General features: G+C 41.7%; 1 protein-coding gene across 1 annotated transcript in view; it reads right to left on the reverse strand.

Moving 5' to 3' along the window:
* adgrv1 (adhesion G protein-coupled receptor V1) overlaps positions 1 to 19,843 on the reverse strand; it is a 97,271-nt gene that overhangs the window by 21,686 nt on the left and 55,742 nt on the right. Inside the window, exons 88-89 of the mRNA XM_041043098.1 lie at positions 7,425 to 7,541; positions 2,717 to 2,895 (exon numbers count right to left, since the gene is read on the reverse strand). Coding sequence (XP_040899032.1) covers positions 2,717 to 2,895; positions 7,425 to 7,541 — 296 coding nt within the window. The remainder of the gene's footprint in view (positions 1 to 2,716; positions 2,896 to 7,424; positions 7,542 to 19,843) is intronic.

Here is a 19,843-nt window from a genome sequence, read left to right on the forward strand (position 1 = left end):
ATTTCAAAGAACAAACAACATCTACTGCTTTGAAAAGGAGATGAATGTGGAGTAGGTTATGTGAGTTCACCTGATGGAGAAAAGCAGAAATGTTTACATTTCTTTGGGGACAAACTGAAATTCAGGATTAATACACATTTAAAGTTTCTATAATCTGTCTTTTGGTGTGAGTGAGTATTTATCTGTCTCTCCCTCGCTGTTGCTTTCCTGGGAAACCTCAGGCGTCCTTTCCGAGTTTCTTTCCAATCAGACGTGTTTTGTTTTTATTAAAGAAAACGGAGAATTTTTTTCTCTGGGAAAATCAACAGCCTCAAATAAACTGTAACTGCCAAGCAACTATCAAAACACATGTGACTTTCACAAAACAAGCTCAGACCCTTGTTTGGTGGGAGCGTGAAACGCAGATAGGACTTCACCGCAGGCTTGAGTAATAGCACAGAAGTAATTGGAACTATGCTAGCCATAACATAACATGATATGTCCAATAAAACAATGCATCACCCTATCTCAAGAAAGACAGCCAGACTATGAGAGGATAAACACACTGTAATATGGATATTTGTACTGCCGTGGCCTTGTGAGAGGATGAGATCCTACTGTACTGAGAGTCTCACAAGAAAGTGAAATCCCAGGGATTCTTGAAGTGGATGGAGAAAAGATTACCCAGGGGCCCATTTCACCAACTTGACATGACTTGGGAGAGAAGAAATAAAGTGAGTAATGCCTTTTATGGGGCTTTTTTCATAGAGATGCTGCTGGGATTTTCTTTTTTAGACATACCACAGTGTGATGTAATGGGTCGCTTAAGCACACAGCCTTGTTTGGGGAACACCTAATATAAAGATAATGATATAAATGATATCTATCTTAAGGAAACACACCCGCTTCTGTGATAGATTATAGCTTACTTAACATGACCGCAGCCTGCATAGGATAGACAGATGTCGGGTTTTTAAATGCCAGGCTCTTCAGGAAATTACTTGAGCAGCTTTATAACCTGGCTGTAAAGTAGCCAAAATAAACAGGTTTCAGTGTGTCCAGGTAACGCAGTCTATCATTTCAGACTCAAATATGAATTAGTAAGAAACAAGTGAATATAAATTGTATTTTATTCAAGTTTAAATCCAAATCCAATTTACAGTTATGAGACTTTAAGTGAGAGAGGATTACGTACTATTCCAGATAATTAGCATGAAAATCAATCAATTCAAGGCACAAGTGCACCATCAGAATAAATGCTGAGTTTTGCATTAGGTAATCATTGTACATGCTATTTTATTTTGTTTCATCTTTCATCTCACAGTTTAATTGTCTCCTGTGTTTCATCCACACAGGTCTGTTAAAATTTTATAGCTGTCTCTGTTTAATTTAAACCTGTACGACCACAATGTGCCACTGATAAAAATGAAATGAAGTCCAACCTACAGAGCAGTAACAGGAGCTCTCAACCACACAATGTGAGACTCAGCCTGAGGAAGGTAAACCTCAATGTACCCTGTATAAGTGTTAACCACATGGATGACACGGTAAAAAACAAAATATGAAATCATGATGTAAACAGGGAGAAAAATGGAGAACTGATGTGATTTAATAGTTCATATTATTCACTCATCTCACCATACTTTATTACTTTATTACTTATTTAGTCAAACATGGCTCTAGTAGGAAGTACTATTCTCTGAGAATGACAGAGAATAGCACTGAGAATGACACCTGTTTGTACGCAAGACGGGTGAAACAGACAACTTGAGTGATGAGAAAACAAGAGACTACCTGTTTACACTGATTAGCAAGGAGCCTGAGAGAGAGAGAGAGAGAGAGAGAGAGAGAGAGAGAGAGAGAGAGAGAGAGAGAGAGAGAGAGAGAGAGAGAGAGAGAGAGGGGAATATATTCAAAGGCTGCCTCATTCCCTCAAAGAGGAAGGTACGCTTCCCGGGAAACTGAATACTCCTCTGTGTCCTTAAATCTCTCATGTGTACGCTCACTGTCTCACACGCACCCACCCACAGGAAACACTCTCACACTCGATCCCAAGGATAACAGCCACACCTAGGACCACTGGCTAATTTTAGATGTGATTTAAGGGTTCTAATTTCATCGGTGTTTGACTTCGAAAGATGGACAAGGGAAAGAAAGACACACGTTATTACACACACCCACAGACACACACTTAGACATGTACACACCTGACTGGAGAGCATTGTACAGGTTTTTGCAAAATGACCTCATCTGTTGTGCTCTAGGATTCAGGTGCTCTATACAGAGATGGCTGCTGGCTATTTTTAGCCAACACATACACACACATACACACAAAGCCTCACAGTCTATGGGTTATTTAAGGTTTCTCCCTTCCTCTCTGCACCCCGCTGTGTGAAAGCCTCCGCCTCCAAGGTAAAGACTCTATGTGGGGAGACGCCTGTAAACACCGAAACTCATTCGCTTATTCGTTCAGCTGATTGGACAAGCTACCTCCTCACATGATGTCACTGGCTCAGGTGTTTTCTGTTTGCTCTGCTCTAGTCTGAAGTGGAATTTACCGTAGCCTGAAAAAGAAACTGAAGTCACCATGACTAACACAGACCAGTTAAAATAATAACACATTCATGAGTCCTCTCAGGAAAACAGATTATGTCAGAGTTGGATCTATTCCACTTCCCTGTCATCACTTCGAAAGACCACTTGTGTATGTTTTTTGTGTTTTGCACTGTCCACTCACACGTCTCCTTGCACCAGTCCGTATACAGCGTGTATCGTCCATCCAAAGCCGCCAAGCAAGACGATGACCAGGACAATGATGACCAGAGCAGGAAGTCCCCAGCCCAAAAGGAAGAAGAGGAGGTATCGACGATCCGTGTGCTCATCATTCATCACCAGCACTTGCCAGAAGTTCACAGCCTGGAGGACACAATTTGAGAAAACAACATATGAACAGGACTATGAAGATATGTGGCAGAGATATGTGCCTGCACAAGCAACAACTTAATGGGCTATGATATTTCCCTTAAACCTGCCCACTGTTGTTGTGAGGATAAATGCACAATGTTGGGACACTGGATGATTTTTTTCATGTTGTATATAACCACACTTTTATCTCGCCCACAACAGCTATGTTTGTAATCCAGCCGGCTTTGATAGGCTCACCCATCTCATACACCAAGTACGGCATTGTTACATAACTGGCTTTTCTGAACACCTGTTGGATGTAACACAGACACAGTGTCTTATCCCTGTGTGACGACCTCAGCAAACAATTACATATCTTCAGATTTAAAGTGCTACACTGGCGAGGAGCAAAGGGCAAAGGCTGATTTTAAGTTACGTCAGGTTTTAAAGATAAACTCAAAGGCAAAACGAAGTAACTCCATTTTCTAATCCATCTTGAGGGCTGGGGTTACAGTCCCCTTGTTTTGTTTTGTTGAGTAACACACATTTATACAAACAGCTCAACGGCTATAATGAACAACAGCTGATAATGTTTGTTTCTGTCCGTCATGTCTGTCTGTAAACACTTAAGCAGGACATTTGCAAAAAGGGCACGGTGATGCAAGTAATGACAGGAGGTTAAGAGATGCCAATCTCTCCCTCAGATAACCTCCGTCTCCTCCATAAGCATAACCAATGACACAATAAACACTGCTTTATAAACACACAGACAAGAATAAACACAAGGACACACACACATTTTCAGCACACTCAAGTTGTGTAACACTTTGACTTCAATGCCCTGAGACAACAGCATGATGTCAGTCAAGAACTGCCTTTCTTTGGCCGTGAGCACCAAGAAACAGTGAAAGGATTATGGGTAACAGTGTGCTGAGCTGTTGCCTTTGCAGTGGCTGCATCCTTTGCTGACTGTTGGCAGGGATACATATTGATATGTCTGCTGGCTAGTTGGCCTGAAGATTGGTTATGCTTTTGCCTTATCGGGATGGTAACTGTTTAAAAATAGTTAAAAATAGATTTTCCTACATATGGTGGTATCTAGATAGTTTTGTCTAATTTGTTTAGGCTTTGCGATGTGTGACATTTCTGTTGGGATCACTGAAAAATGACCGACTGCAAAACTTCAGCAGCAATGCTTCTTTACAAAAACAATGTCATGATTATTCTGGATAGCCCAAAGGCAACTGGTAGCCACTTACATATCAATTATCAAATGAAATATATTTGTTTAGCAGTAAAACACTGGTGGGTATTGTCCAGCTACAACGCTATGAATTTGCCCCCTTGACTGGTTGTTTGTCTGGCAAATGAGCACACTGAAACAGGGTAGAAAAACACAGTGAAACTAAGGCTTTAGTAGGTCGTTCCTGGCTGAAAGAGCTGCACAGTATTGTTATGTAATCTTATGCAGCTTCTCAGTAAGCTGAGGTCGCCTCTGCGAGCCTCTGCAGTCAAGAAAAACCTACTCTGGATAGTGATTCAATTATTGCCTGTTTTCTGGCATTATGCCAGCGCATATTCCCCTGACTAACTATTGGACATACACATCCTCACATACACTGACCCACCCACCCACGCTGCAGTTATTGATTTAAGCTTTCTTCATGGTCTGAGATGGGTTGCTGGCGCCCACTCATATCAACCACTTAGCTGAAAGCAGCTACCCGATATGGGAGCGGGGGGCGAGGATCGAGGAATAGCGGTGAGACATCACTAGGGTCGATACCGAGACATCAGTGAGGACAGAAGATGCCACACATCAATGGAAGCCAGGTTGCCAGCAACATGTTAATTCTCAGCTACTATAGTCGCTGACAAGAAAGAAATGACCAGAGAAGCTTTTTTTGGCCCGAGTGTTAAAGAACAAGGGCAAATGAGGAAAAAGTAAATCTATAGAGAGTATGAATAAATACCAGAAAATCATGTAATGGAATTTTACCATCAATATAATGTTCTTAGGTAACCTGATGTGCCCTGACCGACTGGAACACATGATTTTAAAGGTTTTTCTTTTTGTATCTCTGTGATTGTGAAATGTGTGGACCCACAGAACTAGTCTGTATGCACCTGTAGCAGCCTTATCCTGCACTCCCCTTTTTCTTTCTCACACTGATATACAGCGTAAGAGTGTATTCAGAAGGACCCTTCTTTGTTAGACATTGCAGATTCTGACCAGTGTTCCAACCCCTTTGCAAAGGTTTGTTCACTTATGATAAAATGCTCAAAGACAATGATTTGCATCTACAGTCTTTATTTGAGATGTCCACCACAATCCTAAGTGAATTTTTGATATGAACTCCTTCTGGAATGAATCATAGATTACGTTTCCTCCACTAGATCAGCCCTATCTCACTGTCATTCATATTTTAAAACTTCTTAAGCTACCTGAAAGCCTTTAGGCTCAGCCTTTATCTGTTTTATATCTCAGAGGTCATCTATATACATTCTGATTTAAAAAAAAAAATTGCATACATTTACCACGTATAGCCCTGCTTGATCCCAGTATAACCCTATTGTGGTCAGTCTCCATTAGCTTATTCAAAGGGCTAATCTTATAATACTCCCCCAATAATAACGTATGTGCCAGGAGAGATTATATCCACTACATAAACAATGATTATGTTCACTAACAAACGTCATCCGTTGTAAAAGATTTAAGAGTGATGGAAACAAAACAACAGTCAGAGACTTACACAAGAGGGGGACAAAGGAGGGGAATGATGAAGTTCAGTTGGGGACAGGTCTCCTGGGGATACTGGTCTGGTGCAGTACACACGTTTATGTGGTGGAACTCATTTTTCCCCCAGCCTGAATGGCTTGTACACATTCTTGTCATCTCATTCATTGTAGGACACAGAATAACAGCTTTAAGAGATTTTGAGTTATGACGACAATGGATCACATTTCTCACCTCAAAATGTGAATTATTATTTGGGCCTGAGCTTTCATTACAGTTTTCGTAACACAGTCAGCCACCGCCAAGTCAGATAGCTCGCAGTCATTTCTAAAATGAAGTGGTTCCTTATGGTTTGCTAACCTCTATCAAATATGTTTGTCCCCAGTTACTCTGTTCCCCAGTTTCTGTTTTTTTTTTTTTAGTTTTATAAATCCTAAACCAATAAACAAATGGAACAAGCAACTGTTTCAAAAATGTTAATGAATCTACAGAGCAGGATTACGAAGAGGAGGATCAACTGAGGTAAAGGGTCTATCCCTGAGGCGGAGGTCCTCTCTAGAGGGGATGATAAAGTACTCTGGCCCATGCTGACCACATTCCTGTACTCTCTCAGCAGGTCAGAAGTCATCTATAGTCTCTCTTAAGGATTAAAATTGGCTTAGGCAAGATTTACACTGCCAACTAAAAATCATATTCTTTTTCTTTGGGTTTTTGTGTGACACAGATCTAAAGTATGTTTCTGGCTGCATTAACAAATAACTGAAAAATCTGTCTAAAGTTTTAGTGTTTGAGGAGTAATCAAAAGTTCAGTTTCTGATGTCAGTTACACTCTGGCTGCCAGGATGAATCAAGCCTTAATATCTTCAAGTCAGGACTTTGCTTTAACGGCTTTGTTCAGGGCAGTTGCGACATAAAAGAGAGAGCAAAATGAAATAGAGGCCAGATGGTCAAGAAGGAGGGGTTCAGGAGCTGCCGGGGTGAGGTGTTACTAAGTGGTACCAGTCTAAGGTCGAAGGTCATGTCATCCAGAACTGCGGTACCTTCATCTCGCCCCCCATAATGAAAACTTGCCTAGGCTCACGTGGTGTAGGAATGAAGTTTCACTACTTATTATGTAAAAATCACATTCTTCACCGAAGGAAAGGAAGAATAGGAACCCTGTTTATGCCAAGTCATGAGGAAAATGAGCAGGAGGAGGAAAGGAGATTTCACCTACAAGTGCCCTTCGGCAAGAAATATATTTCATGTCAAATAAAAGTGATTCCTCTCCAAGAAAAAACCCTTTGTGTTAACTGCAACAAACTATGGTGCCAAAATAACTGGAAAAACAGTCATATTTAAGTATATGCTGTCATACTAAAACACTAAATCTGCTGTCCAGTTTATCTGACTAACTTTACTGAGCTTTGTGTGCTACACTTGCATTCAACACTGTGGTCCATTGTGTGAGTGAACAGGCTTCAATGTAGAGGCTTGCAGACGGCACAGACCCAGCTTTACTCTATGATAAAGGTGCAGCAGTTAAACAGTCGTCTCTAAATAAGCAGAAATGGAGCAATATCCCTGCTTAAATGAGCAAAAGAAAGAATCATCTATCAAAATCTATCTGCATGGCAACAATTATAGAAAATAACTTTTTCTAACCACCATCTGGTGTCCCTGTTCCTGTAGAAGTCTAAGTGTGATAATAATAAGATCTATGTCCAAATAATTTAATGCCCTAGGGAGCTAAAGTTTTTTTGTTTTTGTTTTTTTATAGTTGCAGTATAGACTCAAGTGTGTCTAGTGTTTGGCTCTGTATTACCTGTATGAGCATCCAAAAGAACTGACTGAGGTGGAAATAGTGAGAGAAGAGTGCCAGGGTCGCACAACTGTCCTCTGAAAACACTCGGCCACGGAAAGCTGACACCAGGAAACAGATCTGCAGAGGAACAGAGAAAAAGACAAATTTAGAACCAGTAACCATTGTGTGTAAATGAGCCTTTCATACTTTCACCGAAGAAGCAGCAGCAACTGCAAGTTTTTAATGGCAATTAATGTGTGCACACAATTTGCTCTTTTTAGAGAACATGCTCACATTCTGTATAACTACCTAGCACACTTGCACACGGGCAGGTGCAGAACTTCTTGCGTTGTCAGCAGGTCATGTTGCGTATGAGGCAATTTATTGCTTGTTTTATAGTCTATACATTTTTAAAGACAGCAGGATTCAGATAACCCCCCCGCCCCCCATAGAGAGACATCCCATCCTGCAGACCTGTTACATCACCATGCAGCAAGCTATGCAGGCGGGAGCCAAAATAAAAACAACAACATAAACGGCACTGAGAAATGTGTTCCTTCGTATCATCCTACACACACAAAGATTTGTACAAGAGTGGGTGTTGCATTTCTCCAAATAATGGAATAAAGGGCATTGCAGAATCACTGCAGAAAACGGCTTGTGGTAAGTTTGTGTGTGTGTGTGTGTGTGTGTGTCTTGTGAAAGAGAGAGAGAGAGAGAGAGAGAGAGAGAGAGAGAGAGAGAGAGAGAGAGAGAGAGAGAGAGAGAGACAGAGAGAGGATAGTAGGAGAGACAAAGGGAGAGAGAGTTTTGTAGTCGGGAATGCACCAGGGCCAAAATTCAATTTGTAACATTGGAGGAAGAGCTGTGTGGAAAACCCATGAGGGCAGCAGAAAATACTGCTTCTCTGCTGTCCATCAGAGAGCTTCATTAACCTCTGGCACTAAGAGAGTGTGGTGCCAATGCAGCTGGGCGTTCGTTACATAACCCCGCAGCCTGTCGGCCCACTGCCAGTGCCACAGACCAGAAAGAAGGTGAATGGAAGTGTGCAGGAGCCTTGGGATGTGGGGAGACTGATAACTCGGTGTCAGATGTTACTTACATTATATTCATTACACTCAGCAGTCAGAGACATACAGTAGGAGTCACAGCTTCAAGTAAAAAGAAAGGTTTCTGTTTAGCAATTATATATTATATTTTGTGACAATTGCTAAGCAGCATTTTAATAGCGTGTCTTTTCTCTACACATAGAGTAACTATCTCAGTAACACTCATTTGATTTAACATACCAAAAGGTTCTGAAGATAATGTATACTTCTGGTACCGCCCTATGGTTTCAGCTAATTTGCTTAGCAGAACAGTCGCCATAGTAACCAGGTAAATAGGCATGGTGAGCTGTGACATGTCCCATTTTTCACACATGCGCATTTTATTTGTTTGACTTGTTTTGTGCTGAGGTTACGCCTAATAAAGAACAATATTAAGTGACATGCCCTTTGGATGAGACCATAATTGTGCCTCTTTGAATCCACGTCAGTCCTCAAATATCTTTTCTCTACAGACTTTTGACTTTTCTTGTTCTTTTTCCTCTGTCCTACTTTCTTACATTTTGAAAACCCATCAGGAAAACCTTAAATAACCGCTCTTGGATTTTCCAGCTCTTACTAACCCTGTCGGCTTCCTCCTGTTGAGTAAGGGGAAAAGTCAGGGCCATGTTGCAAAAAAAGTAAGAATCATGAGTCACTTTCCCATCCATGCTCCAAGCCCTGCAGGGTGTGAGTGGGAGGGATGACACAGGAAGGAAATTCATGCCTGAACTGCCTGGAATTGAGCCTGAGTGGAGTAGCTGTTCAGGTAGCTTATGGGAACAAAGATTGTGCGGTGGGGTTGTGTGCTTTTGGCAGAGCGTTAAGTCTCATTTGGCCAAAGGCACAGTATGACACACCATCTATCCTCTCAAAAGGAAAACAATGAGGAAACTACCGAGCGAGAAATGCTGAATAAACTGTAGGACGCCAGACACACACACATGGGCATACGTGCAGTACACACACGCGTGTTTGTTTAACACAAAAGGCTCTAATTTTGTGAAATTAAGCATAGGGCACAGTCAAGTGCGGCATGCAGAAAGGGGGGGGCAGAGCACCTCAGGTATTTTTGCGGCTGTGTGAACCCTAAGTACACATGGAATTGGAGAGGGATAAATTATCAGTAAGTGTGTTAGTGGCTAGTAACAGTCACCGCCAATTACTTTAGCTCAGCTTATTTAAATTAGACTTGGCTGCATGTACAACACAATAGTAATGTCAATACTGACTCAGTAGTCATGGCACAGATTTGAGCACCTACACATTTACTACAGCCTTTCGTGACAAACCTTAATATCCACAGGGATAACTACTGAACCACTGAAACTACTGACCTGTGGCAAAACAATGACATAACAGGTAGAGAGAATGGCCTTGTGGGGAAAGGGGGACAAAGGGCTTATAAGAGTGCTTGTGTGCAGTGGTGTGAACAGACTCTCTAACTGGTGGCTGCCCCCCTTCAGATGGGTCTGTGTATTTGTGTCCTCCAGTGCCCTGAGCAAGGGGCGACCTGGCCTAGGTCAAGGATAGAAACCCGGTAAACTCGTACAGTGAAGCAGGTTGGGTGAGTCAACAGGTAAAAGGGCGGACTCTGTGAAGATCTTATTTGATCAGAGCTAGACTGGTCGCCATCTGTCTTTTCAAAAGGTCCTAAAATGAGCAGTCACATGGACAGGTAAACACACACATAAGCACACTCTGGAACTTGACCTGCCTTTTTAATTGCCTTTGTGCCCTTACATAATCATTATAAATTACATACTCTGATGTCTGTGAAGACTCACAGTCTGTTATTAAAGAAAAGTTAAATTGGGGGCAACTGGCCTTTGTTGTAGATCTGTGTAATGTTGAAGACATTAAGAGGACTCTTTAATAAGCAATGAAGAAGCTTCTTGGATGAAAGCTGAAATGTCTTCAAGATCTAAAACCAAATCCAGCTGCCCCCAAGTCAACTCTTCTTAAATATATACAATGCTCTATTGTTACTGCTGACTAGAGTCTAGGTTAATATATCATACTTACATGGCATATGGCTTAAATAGGAGGGCAGGGCATAAAAGTCTAAATAAAATTAAGTTATTTAAACCACTTAGAAAGTCCAGTGTTTCTGTGTGGCTTGTTTTCTTTTATGTGACATTAGAAAGGAGGTTAGTATACACACATACACCCATGCACAGTGCAGTTAAGGTCCAGCTGCTGTTCAAATCTCTGTAAATAGACATGTCAGACTGCTGTTGCCATTAGCTGGGACTTTGTGTAGTGAAGGACAGTTTTATCTGTCTAGAAACACTCAGACTGTCATGGGAGGCAATTTACATGGGAGGCTAGAAACGAGCCCTCAGATAAACACGGGAAACTGATCTTCCCCTGGGGCGTTTATTACTTTACATGCTGTGTACCAAGGCAGTAAAGTTTATGTTAATCTAGCCGTACTAGACTATGTGGCTGAAAAAACTTTTTATAAATTATGTAAGTTTGGGGTAAGAAACTCCGTAGAAGCTTTAAACGAATCATTTAACATTTCTGCTACAGTAGCAGCAGTGTGGAGGTTGCTTGTGAGAGATCAGATTTTTACCAGTAAACTACTCACATTAGTAGGCATTCTGTGTTGAACATCAGTGCCAAATAAGTGCCTGGACCAGATTTCAGAGGAAGAAATTAGCCCAAACTTCCTGCAATCTGAGCCTGGCATGAACTGGGACCTGTTAACGAAACTGTGCTAGTGAATACTATCTCTACTTCGAAACTATAGAGGGAAATAGGGTGTGACAGAGGTAAGGGAATTTCTAACCCTCCCTGGAGGTAATCATGCACACAGACACACAGAAGTTCTAACACTGGGACTGTGAAATGTCACAAAACTGGCCGATGAATAGATGTAAAAACAGAAGAGTGGGAGGTTTGGTGTGAGCAAAGGGGACTCAATCAGGTTTTATGGCAGAGCAGACAGGTCCTTGGGGCAGCTGTCAATGGTTGCACACATTATCAGTGCTGACAAGCAAACTCCATGAACTAATGAACTGTGACAGAACAATTAGGTTATCTGTCTCTTATTATAATGTTGCCTGTAAGGGTCAGGAGGCATCCTTAGACAAATAAAACCCAAACTGTATCCATTTGTTCTTTGACGCCGTGGTTCCTACACCTGTTGCTTGTGTTTTGTTTTGTTTTTTTGGAGAGACAAGACAGTAAAATCTGTGTTAAGGTCAAGCTCTGTGATTTTGAAAGAAATGTAAAGTCAGCAGCAAACTATCTTACAGGGCTGGGACTGATATGGATATGGCCTTTGTAAAGGCCTATTAGCTGAGGTAAGCTGAGTAGGTATGGAGGTGAAGGTTACAACTGACTGTGGCCATTGTTCTGTCCATTGTACACACTAGTGATGATGACCTGTCACACAGTTGGGTCAGTAGGATGGGGAGGTGACAGGTGTGGATGTGGACTTAATCAGAGCAATATCTACTCCTCTATCCTTTGTCCCCAGGCCTCCTACCCTTTTGTGTAAGACACCAGGAGTCGACCTGTCTAGACCCTCAGGCTACAGACTTCATTCAAAGCAGAGACTGGGCGGTGCAGCAGAACAGTGTAGTGCATGTTATGTACGTGTTTGAGTGCTGGTAAAACAGGAACCACCTAAGCTCACATACATAATGCCTGAACGCTATTAATTTATTGCCCCATTGTACACAGATTACATATCAAGATGCCGTCTCACTCGCATGTGATTTTGTCAACAGCACCCAGGAAATTGCCAGAGAGCAAATGTGACAGAGAGGCAGAATAAGATAAGCAGAAAGGGAGATTGGGAGAGATTACTGTGGGAGCCACAGGCCATGAAAAGGTCTTTGAGAACACACACTCGTATAACAAGTAGAAAACATAGCAGCTCCTCTCCTACAGAATGAGGCCTTATCATCAGGCCCAAGACCTTAAGCCTAAGCTATTGGTCCATCTCCTTGCCTAAATGTCCAATCAGAGAGTTCCCCTTTGTTTTATGGCCCTGAAGTACCCTGGAGACTGTCAGCTCCGGGTTGTTGTTTTTGTTCCAGATCTCTTGCTGCCTTGGGAATTATTCTACTTAGAAAGTAGAAAAGATTTAACCTCACTTTGATATGATAAGCAGGTCTGAAAAAAAAAATGCTTGTGTCCCAACCTTGGCTCAGAAGTTGTAAATGATACAGAAGCTGAAAGCAAACTGGCGTAATGCCAAATAGTCTCATCAAGGTGATTATTAAAGAAAACATTTAAAGGATGCATTAACAAAAAAAAAAACAGAACAGTACAGTACAAAACAAAATAAAGTTCCACGAAACGCACGTCATTTACTTATAAGGTCTAATGAAGGAGATCTGAGAAACGCTGCAACACCAAACTGCACAGAGGAAACATAATAAACAGTAAGTTTTGCTGCTGATCGATAGCCCTGTGTGCTGATGCTAAGGTAGCTGAGTGTACCAGTGTGGTTAAAAATAGCATCTTCCTGACGCATTACATCACTGGGGGAATGGGGCATTAGCTGTCTGCCTGCCAGACTATCCATCAAGACTCGTGTCCAAAACACTTAACCTCCACCTCTCCCCTTCTCCAGCCTCCCTCGTCCCATCTTTTCCTTCTACCGCCCTTCATCTCATCGCCCAACCCTAACCCCCCCCCCCCTCCTCCTCCTCCCTTCTCCTTCACCTCCCCCTTCTCTCTAACAGCTACCGGTCTGATCTAGCTGGTTCCAGCCTCAGCCTGCACCCTGGGTGTTTCCTCTTATGCCTTTGTTCAGAAAGAGATAAAGCAAAAGAAAAGGAGGAAGAGAAATGTGAGAGTATCATTCCACCCTCATTCCTGTCATCATTTTCTCACTGAAGCAGTGCTTTCCCATCGAGCCACTTCAGACCTCACATCACTATCAATCACACCAGCTCTCCTCATCCACAACTGAGAAATTCAGACTAGTCTAGTCAACCTTAGCAAAGGGAGCTGAAATAAACAGAATAATATATTAATGCAAGTAAAGTAATGGCTGCTTTAAATTGAGTAATGTGATGTGTGCAACAGCATTTGTTTTAGCACCATTCAGTGCCATTTCTTCTTGCTGTATCCTATTCAGTATGTGCTAGCATCATCAGTCTCCTCACGTGCCGCAGCCTCTCACTTCACGCGTGTGTGTGTGTGTGTGTGTTGCTTATGTGTGTGCTGAAGCACACGGGACAGCCAGTTGCAAGAAACAGGTCACATGGGGATGGCTGATAGCTGGGTTAGTGGGCCATTGTGTGAGGAGAAGGAGTAGACGTAAGTACAGTGATCTAATGTTTTCTGACAGGACATGTGAGGCTGTTAAGATAAAAATAAGTGAAGACAAAAACATTTGAGCCCAGTGTGAGCGCCACGCATCACAGCTGAGATGGAAATTGATTCAATCTCACAAGTGTCAGGCATCTGAAGTCACATTTTGAGAGGAACACCTGAGTCTTTTGCTTTCAAACAGCCACCGTTACTATATCTATAACTTGATTTTGAGCCTCAGTGGATGGTTCAGCAACATACTGCACATGCGTGGTAATGAGCAGCTATCTCAAATACTATTTGAAAAGCCTGTTCAGTGGCTTAAGGTCAGAGTGTACAAGTAAAGTTCACAGGTGTTTTGGGTTGAACCTCGGGCAAAGGCTTACTTGCTGAGCAAGCTGTTTGCAAATAAACATCCACCCCTCTTTCGTCTGTTTCACATCCAAACAACCACAACACTGCATTTACATTCTCTTACGTGAGCACACGCTGCAGTACAGTAATAGCGTGTCTACGTACTTGTGTGAAACAGGGAGGGATGATATCAAGAGTCTTTACCACACATTGTGGAAATGACTGATTCCCAGAAAAAAATGATCAGTCTGAGAGGCTGCAGGTTTCTGAGTTTTAATGTCATCCTGTGTGACACAGCAACAGGGGACTCTTACCATATTCAAAAAGATCAAATCCCATCAAATGCATATTTTCAAAAGCATCTTAAATTGTAATTGTTTTAATTTGTATTTTCTCAAATAACTTGGGGTGTTCTGTGTAGTGCAGAAGAGACTCATGCAGACTAAATATAATTGCAAAATAGCTGTTTACTTTTGCCGTTGCTCCATCTCCTACACTGCTCGTACTACACTCACACCGAGACCAGTGGTCCTACAGCCTCCTCCATACAGACATTCTCAGCCCAACCACCCACATGGAGCACATTTAGCTGCATTCCAGCAGGCCTTGTCTCTTTTCACCCATTCACACTTCAGTCAAAGTGGGTCTGCAGCTGCTTTCGATCACAACAGGGCTACTTTCAAGACGCCACTTGAATTTCCTCTTGAAACATCTGGTGTGAACCAGTCTGGAGACCAGACAGAAAACTCTTTGGGCTGCAAGGCACGAGACACACGCACACAGATTCATGCGCATACGCACAGCTATAAAAACACTGTAACCAGCTGCGCAAGGTCAGCTACCTAAACACACACACTCAGTGGGCCTACTCTGCTTCACCACAGAACTGATATACTGTGGCAGTAAAGAACTGTGCGTGCATATGTGCTTCGGTGCATACATGATGTGGGTGTGCACCGATCCACAAATAGAATTCTACAGTCTGCTGCCATGGTTTGACCACAGTTGTTTTATGCAGTTCTGGGTGAATAGATGTAATGCCACACAGTTTAACATCCTGAACCACGCTGTTCAGCTGTGACAGTTTCTATGTCTCATAGCTTCTCATAGGCATTTCAGTCTAAGTGAGACACACAAAATGTAAAGGATTTTTAATTCCCTCAACATGGCACAGGCCATCTTTCCACTTTGATGCATGATCGATTCAGAATCAGAGGCAGAGAACGATGAGAGAAGGTGCGGTGGTCTATACGGTATGCAACATGTTTTTCTATCATATGCACAGCTATGCTGATGAGCTATGCTTATGACATCATGTGAGTCACATTACAGGTAAGACTGTGAACAATTAGGCCACTTGTACACACAGATCTTTTGATGGTGACCTGTTGCATCATTTCCAGATCAGAAGTACTTTCATGCTTCAATTAATCATCAGGTGTGTAAGTGCAAGTCTAATCACACTGATCAGAATCCTGCAGAAACCTACATTGACCCACTAAAGCAGCCTCATCCACTGCTGTCCAACAGGCCATCGATCCGGTAGAGATTCCTTCCGTGCAAATTGGTCGACCTGTAGAAGCTCTCTGTGTCTGTCAATGGGTGGCTGTGCAGCCAATCAATACGTGAAGACTCTGATTGAGTTAAATATAGTTTGCTCCATTCATGCTGCTCCTGCCCGCACACTCTCTATACACTGTGCAGTGGTACCCCACAGTCTAATTTAGACTTAATCAGAGCCACAGTTGTACTATCATGCACTGCATAATGTCTCAGTTGGCCCTCTTCAACTACCATACCAAACTCGGACAAAATTAGCACAGTGCTTAGAAGACTTTGGCTCACTCCTATAGCTGTAATTTAACTGAAAACTGTTTTACAATGTTGGATCAAGCTACTTGCATTAAACTGCTCTAAAGGATGTACTGATTGCCAGATTGTTCAGATTCTGTTAATACAGCTTAAAGATCTCAACAAAGAGATCTACAAAGAGATGGAGGATTCAACTGAAACAATTTCTCTCTGGATAACAGTGCAGCAATTTCTTAGTGAGCTTCAAAACAGTCTTGTCATAAAACGAAGTAGAGCTCAGGGGAGTCATTGATCAGGCACTTCATTCACATCTGCTGTTGAACTTGGCTCTGCCTGTGGAGCTACAGTGACCCCTACAGGTCAAGATGACAAACAACTGAAGGCTGCGGTTGTGTTTGCATTGTTATGTGTTTCTATATGAGAGTTTATGATGAGTGTGGGCTGGAGTGGGTTAAATGAATGGGTATGTGTACACATGGCCATCTGTGTATGCTTATGTATGTTTGTGCATTCAGTAACTCAAGTATATGCATGTGATTCATAAGTGTGAAATCCAGGAGCTGGCTCTGTTTTCTTGACAATATTGTGAACATTTGTCCATGCATTTAAGTATGTGTGTATATGTGGGCATATTCACATTCATTTGCTGGAATATGTGTATGTATCTGTTAATCTATCTCAAAATATGTTTCTGAGCTATTTCACTCGCAGTAAGCAGCGCGCCTGCTGTTGTCATCAACTCCAATTATTCAAACATGCTCAGGAAAACACTGAGATTTAAGATTCAGGCAAAGCTAAAAACAATCTGACAAAATGGGCTGATTACAATTTTCTGATAAGCCAAGAACAAAAGATCTTATTATAGATGCAGTTTTATTTCATTGCACCGTTCACCATTTCCTTCCTCCATGCAACATTTCCTGTTTCTTTGAGGAAGTTGGGCGACTCTCATTTTCTATTTCAGGCCTAACGCCACAGAGCTTACTCTATCAATCAATCAACCTCACTCCCTTTCTTTCTAATGCCTCTGGTTGTAGTTTGCCAAGCACCAGAAATCCTCAAACAGCCTCAAGAAAATATTCATAATTAAATACTGAATATAAATGTAAATATTTACTGAAAAATTTAGCTCAACACAGACAGCATTAATGCCACTGTGCTGTGTTAAATGTGTCATGCAACAACTGGGAAACATACTGTTCAACCCAACCTAGAAAACCAGTGCAAACAACAAGCTAGAATGGCAACACCACTGACCTTAACAGTTTCAGTGGGGAAAAGTGTTTTCACTTCTCTAAACCCAAGGTTCACTCCACTCTGCACACAAAGGTCTGCCAAGACAAGCTGTCAAACTCCAAAAATAGAGCAGGGACTTTGACAACTGTAGGCTCCTACTTTGTTTATCATTCACAATGTCAGCAGCCCTTTGATAAAGTCGTCCATGACAAACTGGATGACTCCACAGAATCAGGTAAAAGGTTCCTGCTTCTGCGTGGAGAGTTTAGAAAGTACAGCTCTAAGCAGACAACAACGACTACTGTTCAATTTTAAACATATTTATTTATGACCATTGGGTACATTTATTACCCAATGGTCCTTAAATTCTTAAGGCATGAGCCAGTCACAAAAAGGTAAGATTTCAGGGAAGCTAGCCACCAATAAAATGAAACAAGTAATGTTACTCCCAGTTATCTATCTGTTGATTGTATTATCGTCTAATGAAGCAGGTAATGAGTGGGAAGCCACTGCGTTACAGCTCAAGGGAAGTAATGGGTCATGTCTGTAGGATTTAGATTTTGTTAATTCAGACAGAGCACATGTCTTTGAAACACAAATTTATTATAAAAGTAACTTGCTACCTATTGCAGATGAATATCCATGTTTATGAGAATCTGTGTTCATGAGTGCAACACACTGACTTGTTACTCTGTCTAAAGGTATGTCTAACTCAAACATCTCATCACTTCAGAGATAACTGCCCTAGGCACTGACAGCTCGCAGGATTTTTCTCTGCGACGGCTTGTAGGATTTTCTTTTCACTGTTTCATGTCTCATAGAGACCCGGCAAGGCAGGAGCTAACTGTGGAGCCCTGATGAAGGAGAATGTGGCCTCTGTTTACTGTGCTTTTTCTGGAAATAGAGGAAAGTTCATGGAAGTGTACCTAGGGTCACCAGCTGTTAGGACAACACACATTTGGCAAAAATGAGAGTGTAACTTCCAGAGTCCAGAAAGGTCAGTATCTGCTGCAGCACAGCGGATGGTCAGAAAACCAAGACCATTCATTCAACTTACACTGCACTGGACAAATCCGTTGTCACAGGTGCAAAAAGGTGGCAACATAACTGCTCTCAACCTATGCAAAAGTCAAGGAAATGCATATTGTGAATAGTGCAAATACTACACAGCTAAGCAGCTACACAAAGCGAGTTAATGACTGAGCACAATCCATTTCGGATTACTGGTCAATAGTTTACCACCTGTACTGGGCTGACAAGGATGGCTTGCATTGGCAGGAGATTGTATGTGTGTGGGTGTATTTCATGGTGCTGTCTATCCTGTGATGTAATCCAAATAAAACTAATGTCTGACCACCTTGGTAGATAAATAACTATATTAATATGAATACATGAGTAATTGCACATACGGTATAAGAGCGAACATAGTGTTCCAGGATAGTGCTTGAGACTTGATAACACAAATTAGCCAAACATAACTTTATATCCTCATGAAAGTGAAGAGATAAAGTACATCGTGATCTGTGGACGAGTTGTGTGTGACAAAGAGAAGGTCGATATGAAAAGGACATGACATTCGCTGAGCTTTTAGTTCCATGTTGCAGAATTTATGATTTTATAATGTATATCCTCTGTGTGAAGTCGAGATCAGTGCAACATAATGTAACATGATCAAGCTGACCATGATAAAGACCATCAGGCTAAGGAAAACATGCCACGTGAAATCTCATTATTTTAGAGATCAGTACATAATAGAAAACACATTCAGAAGCTAGTGTAGTTGGCTGACTATGATTGCTGTTAAATCAAATGGCCAGTTTACAGTAAGTGGTATACAAACCAAGCACTGAAAGCACTACACATCTGCAACTGATCAACAGCTAGTTGGGCTGAGAAACCCAGTGCAATACGCCAACAAAGTGAAGGAAAGAAAAGACTGTAATCAATGTAAACCATGAGGTTTCAAAACATTCAATCAAATGGTTTGTAATTGTTTTTGGGGAAATAAGTGAGCTCAATACATCTGATCGGCTTCAAGACCAAATGAAATGTGTTCTTGTGAGAAACACTGAATGTAAACATAACTGCGTTTACAAGAAAACTCAACAAGGGTACCTTTAGGGACTAACAGTCACTGCATTGTTGATGATATTACTACACTCCTGGCAGACATCCCGATGGCTGGTGAGTCTGAGAGTAAGTCAAGTGTCTGTAACCAGTTAAGGGGAAAAACAACATGAGAAAATATTGTCATTGGTCAAACTGATGACTCACAAAAGATGCACCCAGCCACTCTTACAGATGTATAGAGAGGAAGAGAGGGACAGACACAGTGAGACAGTCTCTTGGTCTTAATGTTGAACAGTTTCCAGCTCAGCCCAGCAGCAGCCAGAATGATAAAGAGGATAGAGAATAGAAACAGGGACATTACTCATCATTTTGTGAAATAAACGTTGGGTAAGAGGAGAAGGAAAAAGCCAGAGGGGCAAAAAGACACAAGGAAGTAAATCAGGAAAATGAGGACATAAAAGAGAAAAAAATAGCTCTAAGTTTGTAAGGTTTAGCCTAATTTTTCAGTATCAGGCAAAAGAGACAAGGTTGCAATGAAAAGTGAGCTGTTTTGAAGAAAGATGCTGTGGACTTGAACAGAGACAGTTCAGAAGAGGAGGAGAGGAG

Source organism: Toxotes jaculatrix, chromosome 7, assembly GCF_017976425.1.
Source record: "Toxotes jaculatrix isolate fToxJac2 chromosome 7, fToxJac2.pri, whole genome shotgun sequence".
Classification (NCBI taxonomy): Eukaryota; Metazoa; Chordata; class Actinopteri; family Toxotidae; genus Toxotes; species Toxotes jaculatrix.